Source organism: Octopus bimaculoides, chromosome 16, assembly GCF_001194135.2.
Source record: "Octopus bimaculoides isolate UCB-OBI-ISO-001 chromosome 16, ASM119413v2, whole genome shotgun sequence".
Classification (NCBI taxonomy): Eukaryota; Metazoa; Mollusca; class Cephalopoda; order Octopoda; family Octopodidae; genus Octopus; species Octopus bimaculoides.
The window spans coordinates 27,778,107-27,787,663 of record NC_068996.1 but is presented as its reverse complement, the minus strand read 5'-3'; the positions used below and the strand labels follow the sequence as shown (position 1 = coordinate 27,787,663).

At 31.1% G+C, this 9,557-nt stretch overlaps 1 protein-coding gene across 13 annotated transcripts in view; it reads right to left on the bottom strand.

The window, feature by feature from the left end:
- Positions 1-9,557, bottom strand: part of LOC106882306 (C-Jun-amino-terminal kinase-interacting protein 4) — a 233,098-nt gene that overhangs the window by 167,912 nt on the left and 55,629 nt on the right. For 10 of the 13 annotated variants that reach the window (XM_052973649.1, XM_052973657.1, XM_052973658.1 and 7 more), the window contains exons 5-6: positions 4,999-5,288; positions 129-395 (exon numbers count right to left, since the gene is read on the bottom strand). In XM_052973649.1, coding sequence (XP_052829609.1) covers positions 129-395; positions 4,999-5,288 — 557 coding nt within the window. The remainder of the gene's footprint in view (positions 1-128; positions 396-4,998; positions 5,289-9,557) is intronic. The other 3 variants (XM_052973660.1, XM_052973661.1, XM_052973651.1) reach the window with 2 other exon arrangements.

Sequence of the window (9,557 nt, the reverse complement as noted above, 5' to 3'; positions counted from 1 at the left end):
ATATGCCAGTTTATAGAAACAATACATTGTTGGAGGTAAGATGAAATCATTGTAAAAGGATTATTTTTGTTGACTCTTAAATAGTTTTTCTAGGTGTTTTCTTATTAATTCCTGGTAGAGAAACTCACCAAGTGGAGGTAATGGTTCGTTCAATTTCAAGGCAGTTTTGTTCTTTACTGGGGCAGCTGTTTTGATTTCTTCTGGAACCCTCACTGGCATCGTATCATTTGCAGCAGGTTGCTTTTCAACCTCTGAAGGTTTATCATCCACCGCACTGACTTCAGCTGATTTTTCTGTTTGAACTTTCTCAGAATCTACTGTGACAGCTGTGGTTTCATTTTGAGGAACAGGTTGCTTCCCAGCGTCTACTGTTTTTGAACCTGTATCAGCAATTTCTAGTGAGCAAAGCAAAGCTTCAATACACCAACCATAATACAAATAAAGCCAAACACAAAATAAAATATAAAGCAATGTAAAAAAAGAGAAAATTAAGCATTTTAATATTTTAAAACATGCAAATTATATATATATATATATATATATATATATAAAGCTCCCAAAAAATTATACCTTTTGGTTTGGTGGTTAACATGGACGGCAAAACCATAACTCCTGCATGTGATTATATAAATATTACAGGTGATGGAGAGGGAAATTTATGGATACTAAAATTAGAACCTTCACACCTTTGAGTAAGGAGGTATTGAGATGTATATGTATTTGAAATTATTAATAGCTCTGAATAAACACTTTATAATTTACAGAACAGAATTAGAAACCTACCTTTGAAAAATGATAGAAAATAAAGGCTCCAACAACTTGCAAATTAAATCTAATAATGGTTTTCTGATAAAAAATTTGAATCATTCGGTAGAAATTAAAAATGAAGATAATAGTGGGACCCAAGAAACTTTATATATTGAATGCAAAATAATTTTTTAAATCAAATTTTAGAAAAACAACCATTATTAAAACAGCCAGTAAAGAGAATGAAAGGAACTTGACACAATCACTCAGCTTTTAAATAATAAGTAAAACCGCTTAAACATCACCCTATAATTCTATACTATACTATACTACATTTTTATACCAGAAAAGACAAAATGGCCGAAGTTACCAGTTGAACAATTGAAATTTGACACACAAACTTATTTGAAAGCAATAGACCTATGGAACACACCTCCATCAACTATTAACATATCCTGTTTGCTTATTGAAGCCTAATCAGAAACTAAGCATCACATACAATTTTATTCAATAAAATAAACAAGATGCTAGTGTGGTATGAAAAAATTTCAATACTGCTATTTACTACTTTACTTGAGATAAATTATTTCAAAAGGTGTAATATTCCAAAGTTTGAAGAATTCTCTTAAAGAAAACATTAAAACTTTCTGACAAGTTGTATACAGCCAATTATAGGAAACATCTAAAGAGAGAGAGAGGCTGTGCTTTCATTTGACATTTTGATTTCTTTGATAGTATAGGACTGCTATACCTCTCCAGCAAGTCCAGAGATATGATCAAATGTATTCATTGTCATTACTAAGCAGGGATTCTTAGAAGGGACAACACAGAAATCAGCAACAACCTGTACATTTGTATATTATCTTGTCCACTCATCAGAACACAATCCAATTTTACAAAAAGCCTTAGTAATGTAAGAGCAGTGAATTTCAATGTGTTATTTAAAACTTCAATGTTTACTGTCATCTTTCATCTACCCACAAATTAACATCCTTATTTTAACAAGGTCCAATACAATTCATTGTATCAGTGAGCAAAAAATAGTCAGTCTATCAGAAATCTGTTGGACCTTAAATATTCTAATGTAACATTGCTGCATGTATCGAAACTAGTAGCAATGGTAGTGTACTAGATTAAATTTCTTGATGTATTTAAGACATTCTACATTTTGACTTAAAACTTGCCAAGACTGATTTTTATTTATCATTTCATTGAGTACCAGTAAGAGTAAATACAACTATTATATATTATAATTGATTCAATTGACTGATCAATACGCATTCCAAAAATATTTAAAAATTACCTTTGTACCGAGTCAAAAGAAATCAATGCTAACAAGCAACATGGATCTATGCCTGATCATTACTGGAAGAGAAGTATTTTCAAAAATTATACTAAAGATATATTCGAATATATAAAATACATTAAGCAACATATATCTATCTATATAAATCACACCAGGTACAGAGTGTAATCAAAGTACAGCAACTATCAAAGAACAGTAACGTACTTTACTGATTTTAATTATTTCCATTTTCAACTAATGTGGGGGGAGAGGTTTGGAGGATCTTATAAAGACATGAAATAAAATGAAAGTAAATCATATTTCAAGATGCAAAAAGAAAAAAGGACATGCACGTTTCTTTTTCAGGTTTTTCTATCAATTGTGTTTGTGTTGTCATAAAGAGCAAATATTAAACAGCAACAATACAGGTTTGGTTGTGCCCAGTAAATGGTGATCCAAGCAGACCAACAATACAAAACATGCATATATAATCAATAAAGGGGTGACACAGATTCAACAATACCAATGAAGATATTACACTGCCTTGTAATATATTATGTAATTATATTTAAATCATTAACAAAATCTTGAATAATTCATAATTACAAAAATATTTATAAAAAGTTGTTTCCAAACATTTGTAAAGTAAATCCTCAAAAACATTACCTAATTTTACTGAAAACTATAGCACTAAACTTTTTAATTATAATAATTTGGCCAAAATATTTAAAAAGAATGCAAAGTTATCTTAATTATTTGATATACATCTATTTATCACAGCTAGCATAAAAGGTATGGTGATTGGAAATTAGCTGCAAGCAAGTCAAGTTCCTTGCCTAAAGCCATAGTAAAGCAGACAAACCTTATGTACCCAAGGAACTTACATTACTTGTTAGGCTTCTAGTTCATAATAGTTTTCACTCCACACTTCATGTTTCAGTGGTTATTTAAGAGGAAAAGAGTATCCAAATTGTGAAAACAAATACACACATTCTAACACTATGCAATCTCAATATATATTTTATCATCTCTTATTTAACAGCAGTTTTTCTACGGAAAATTCATTTCTCCGTGAAATAACCACCCATACAAACAGTGAGAGTGAAATCTACTGTAAGCTAAGAAAACTGGAGCAACCAATGTACTTTTCACAAGTGCTTCTGTTATAAATTTCAAACTCTTGAGTTATGTATTCACTTCATCAGCATCTCCATCTCACAGCCATGTACCCCTTTTGTAAGAATTTAAACTATCGCAATAATTTTTCTCCTCCCTTAACAATACTCTCATTGGATATAGCTGAGAGAATATCATTATTATATCCCATTGCCAAAAAGTACTCATAATAGACAATATGAAACAGTTCAAAATATGAAATTAATACTTAAAATACATTTTTACCTCCCTGTAACACAAAATGAAAAGTATTGTCAATCATGGTTTAGAAGCAAAATACTTCATTATTAACCCAAGAGTAATTCTTCAACAGAACTAAATGCATTTTAAGGAGATAAATGTTTTGATAAACAATAATGCTTTCACCTATGCTGTATGGCATCCCAAATAATTACGTTATGGAAAGAAAAACTACCCCAATTCTAACTGAAAACTAAAATTTTGAAAAATCTGATGCATCATTATTAGTTATTAGAGCTCCTGTGAAGTCACATATAGTGCATGTAATGCAAATAGCTCCATCTCCCTATCTTACTCGTAATGAATATCTTTCCCTTTCCATAATATACTATCCATAGGACAGATTTGAATTCAAAGTTTCATGAAACACTAGTCACTTATGCAACATTGTTGTTTACTGCAGCTGCCCACAATGTTAACAGCTAACAAGACTGCTGGGCAGTTGGGAAGACAAAAGTTTTCGCCAAAAATATAAGGCAGTATCAGTGAAAAGTAATAAAGAATGGAGTCTTTCAAACATAGGCTGGCATGTTATCAACTCAGGCCAGCCACAACAACTCTTGTGAAATGCAACTAAACTTATAACAAAAAAAAATGTTAGCTATTTCAATATACAAATCAAATCTTGCATGATAATTTTAAGAGCTGTGGAATCTATAATAGGCATTCTATGCATTTTCCAATAACTGATATTATTGATACATTACTATCAAATGAAAAAAAAAAGGTAATGATATCCTAGAAATAGATCAGGATTTTTTACTTCAAATTTTAACATGGTTGACTTTTATTTATTGTGGATTATCAAAATAGAACCACCACCCCCACCAAAAAGATTACACTTTACTCTTTAACATTTACTGTTCCTTAAAAGCTTATATTGGGGAAATTTTTGCTCTTTTCTCTTAGCAATGTTCATAGCTGAGTGTAAATGCTATTACTAGGTAAGTGAGATAACTGCTGATACAGACATAGTAAATGCACAAAACTTGATGGTGAAATAGTTATGTAAACTGGCAGTGATTAAAGTATTCATAACAGAGGCAGAATGAAGAAGACACTGGAAGAAAAAAAGTTTGTTCTGATAATCTAGGATCTCGCAAACATAATGCAGAATCAATAAATTGTCCTGCAGACATGTCCAACCTCAACCAACTAATAAAATGTATAAAATAATGATAATATTAAGCTCCTTCAACAAAACAGTAATAATGGGACCTACTCTCAGATGGTTAGCTTAAGTAGACTGAGTACCAACACAATAAGTGCCATAAGTGATTGGGCAATTCCCTATATTAACCTTAGTTACATTTCCATTTATTTATATACAGTATCTCAAAATTAATTTCTATAACTTTAAAATTATTTTCATTTGTAGAATTAACATTTTAATCATAATTATAAAGCAGTAATACCTCCAACAAATGTGTAATGTGGAAAATAATTAAACAATAAGTGCCAACAACATCTACAAATCCATTTATACAACATATGACAGCGATATACATAGTCAAGAGCCAGACAAACAAAACAAAATAAAAACATCTTACTCGTTGCAGTTCCCGACTCCCGGACATCTATTGCATCAGTTACTTGACTTTTCTCCGTCGTTTGGGTTTTACATTCTACCTCTATACTCTTACTTAAGCGATTAGATATTTTCTCTGGTGACTCAGCATCACTAAGCTCACTTTTAAGACTTGTATTCGAAGAGTGAGGACGTCCTGGTGATGTCACATCGAAACCAACAGGGCTGTTTTCACTCTTTGTTGGTGTGTCTCCTGCCCCGCCATAGATATTAACATTGACGGGTCGTAAGTTTGGTAATTGGAAGCCACTTCTATAAATAAGAAACAAATTTGAATATTTAATTAATCAAAAACATTAAAAGGATGTTCTTTATTTTAATTATTAAAAGTATTTTATTAATTTCCAAATGATAAATGAACATAGATGTTGTCTATCCATATAAATACTTTATTGACTACTACTGTAGGATACATGTGACCAATGGTAATGAACAACTATTACCAAATCATTGAAACTGTTTATAGATCAATGGCACACACCTCAAGTATTCAAAACTGAAGATTTGCAATAGTCATATAATAGCTAAAGTGTTGTCAAGTTTAAAAATTCCTACATCTGATATAGGACTTGAGTCAGTCACCAAAAAAAAAAAAACCTTGTCCCATCTATTTGTACTTATTGAAAGTAATAAAATGAAGAGAATAATTAGGGAAGTAGGTAAAAAAGAAAAGCCAGTCATCACTCACAAATGAGTATGATATGAAAGCATGTACCTTATATTTGCCAGTTTGTTTTTTTGTTTTCTAAAGGTTATGCAATCATGAGCAAATAGTCACCTGCTTGGGGCTCTAACCATTGATCCAGTGGAACATGAAGGAGACAACAGCAGGAGGAAGAGAAAACTACATGCTGTACACATTTTCAGCTCAGTTAACCAGAGCAACATGAAATGAAGTGCTTCGCTCAAAGACAGAATGTGCTACTCAGTCAAAGAATAGAATCCATGACAGAAACAGCAAGGTCATTGAGGGTGAGGTTACATTCTCAGCTACCCTTAAAACACAAGACGCACTAAGAAAGTTCATTTAGGATTCTCAGTAAGTCTCATTGCTTGAAGAAACCTGGGGTACATCGGTATTTGTCAAATCAACTTGATAGTTACTTTATCAGCTCCAGAGGAACAAAAGTCAAAGATAATGTCAGTGGGATTTGAGCTCAGAAAGCAAAAGCATGGAGCTAAATACTGAATGACATTTTGTTTGATGCTCGAAAGATTTTAATCCAGCACGTTGTGATTGTTGGTGTATAATAGTGGTTGGTGAGGAGGAAAATGTGGCATTAATTTGAGGAGGATACATGGCTAAATGTTGAGAAAGTTTTGAGAAGAATTTGGATCAAGAAGAAATGGCTCAATGAAGGCTAAAAGACTGATTTTTAACAGAACCAACTAACCCATAGCAGTATTTAAAAACATAAGTGCAGTCGTGGCAGTGTGCTAAGCTCGTTTTGCAACCACAAGGTGTCAGGTCCAGTCATCTGCATGGCACCTTGGACAAGTGTCTTCTACTACAGCCCTGAGCTGACCAATCCTTGTGAGTAAATTTGGTAGACAGAAAGTGTGGAAGCCTATCATGTGTGTGTGTGTGTGTGTGTGTGTGTGTGTGTGTGTGTGTGTGTGTGTGTGTGTGTGTGTGTGTGTGTGTGTGTGTGTAAAATTATATTTGTATATGTGCTTTTTGTGTCAGTGTTTGTTACACCCACTCCCAATACTGCTTGACAACTTGTTGCTTTATGTTCCTGTAACTTAGCAATTCAACAAAATGATTGATAGAAGACTTTAAAAAGAAAAATACTGGGGGCAATTTGCTCAACAAAATCCTTTCAAGGTAGCACCCAGCAAGGCTGCAAGTCCAATGACAAACAAGTAAAAGATGATGCCAATGCTTTTCCAATTTCATAGTCAAATTTCTTAAAATTTATAGTTACTTATGTAGCAATATTGTCAATATGGTACCAAACAGAAAGTATCTATATATAAACAAATAAATACAGCAACTCAAGAGATTTGAATCAGACTGTACAATTATCTAGATAATTGAAGTAATTACCTTTGATAACCATACTACTGAAAGTTAGGAAAATGTCAGATCTAATGAACATGTGCGCACAAGCAGTTCTATAATATAATAGCTGAATATGTGTGTAAAAGCTATATGAATTCATTTGTGATTATATGCAAGTGTGAAATGTGTTTCTAGCTGTATGTATTCCTGTACACACCTATGCAGTAATGTATAAGCAGGCATACATCTGCTTTTATGCACACACATTTCTCTACTACAAATCTTTTCCTATTCCCACTAGAAACCACCTCATCTCATAAATCACTCATGCCCTTTATATATATACTAGCAGAGATACCCGGCGTTGCTCAAGAGTGAAATGGCATATTTGTTTATTCTTATCTTTTACTTGTTTAAAATATTTGACTGTGGCGTTACTGGAGAATTGCCTTTAGTTGAATGAATTGACCCCCAAGTAGTCATTCTTTCAGTCTGTTTTGTGAAGGTGGTAATTTATGGGGACATAAACATACCGACATTAGTTGGCAAGCAATGTACATACATATATATAGTTTAAACTATAGCTTTGTTGAGATAAGTATTGCTTTTATTTTCAATAATATTGTTAAATGATTTTCTCTTATTTATTGGTAAAATAAGTATTTTTATATAAATTCACTTGTTATCTAATGTTAGTTGATATCCTATTTAACACTAAGTTAATAGTATAACGTTTAACATTTTAGTTTAAACCAAAACTTCGATTAGATTAGTGTTGCATTTATTTTCAATAATATTGTTTAATGTTTCTTCTTGATTTATTGGTAAAATAAGTATTTTTATATAATTTCATTTATTATTAGTTAATATTCTAATTAAGGACAAGTTAATAGTATAACATTTAAAATTTTATTTAAACTAAAGATTCGATTAGATACCATTTTGAGCGTGGCTGTTGCCAGTACCGCCTGACTGGCCTTCATAGGATTTTCGAACGAGATCGTTGCCAGTGCCGCTGGACTGGCTCTTGTGCAGGTGGCACATAAAATACACCATTTTCAGCATGGCCGTTGCCAGTACCTCCTGACTAGCCTTCGTGCGGGTGACACATAAAAGCACCCACTACACTCTCTGAGTGGTTGGCGTTAGGAAGGGCATCCAGCTGTAGAAACTCTGCCAAATCAGATTGGAGCCTGGTGTTGCCATCTGGTTTCACCAGTCCTCAGTCAAATTGTCCAACCCATGCTAGCATGGAAAGCCGACGTTAAACGATGACGATGATGATGATGATGATAACGTTTATAATTTTAGTTTAACCTAAAACTTCGATAAGATAAATATTGCATTTATTTTTCAATACTATTGTTAAATGTTTTTTTTTTATTTATTGGTAAAATAAGTATTTTTATATAAATTCACTTGTTATTTATTGTTAGTTGATATACTATTTAATGCTAAGTTAATAGCATAATGTTTAACATTTTAGTTTAAACCAAAACTGCAATAAGATTAGTGTTGCATTTTTTCAATAATATTGTTTAATATTTCTCCTTGATTTATTGATAAAATAAGTATTTTTATATAAGTTCATGTATTGTTAGTTTATATTCTAGTAAAAGGCTAGTTAATAGTATAACGTTTAAATTGTATTTTAAACGAAAGATTCGTTAAGATAAGCTTTGCATTTATTTTCAATAATAGTTAAAATGTTTTTCTTTTATTTATTGATGAAATAAATATTTTTATATAAATTCATTTAATATTTCTGTTAGTTTATATTCTAATAAACAAAGTTAATAATGTCACATTTATAATTTTAGTTTAACCTAAAACTTCGATAAGATAAGTATTACATTTATTTTTAATAATATTGTTAGACATTTTTCTTTTATTTATTGGTAAAATAAGTATTTTTATAGAAATTCATTTGTTATATATTGTTGGCTGATATTCTAATAAACGATATGTTAATAATATAACGTTTAATCTTAATTTAAACTAAAGCTTCGGTAAGTATAATATCGTTAAATATTTTTCTTTTATTTATTAGTAAAATAAGTACTTTTACTTCTTGATATAATAAGTATTTTTATATAAATTCATTTGTTATTTATTGTTGGTTGATATATATACATTCATTTTATTATTATTACTGTTGTATTTTGACCCAAAGATTAGCTATATTTTTTAATAGAATTGATTTTTTATCTATTTATTTTAATCGATTTGATTTGATTTGATTTTCTATTTGAAAATTTGGTTATGAAACACGTGTAGTCATTTTATTATTTTAATGATTATTACTTTGTATTATAGTTCTTTTTAGTGTGTTTACTTATTAAATTTTTCTACATGTGACTGGATTTTTATGGATGAGTTCATGAACTTTAGCTCTTTTCTGTAAATTCTACATATATATATTGATACACACACACACACACACACACACACACACACACACACACACACACACACACACACACACACACACACACACACACACACACACACACACA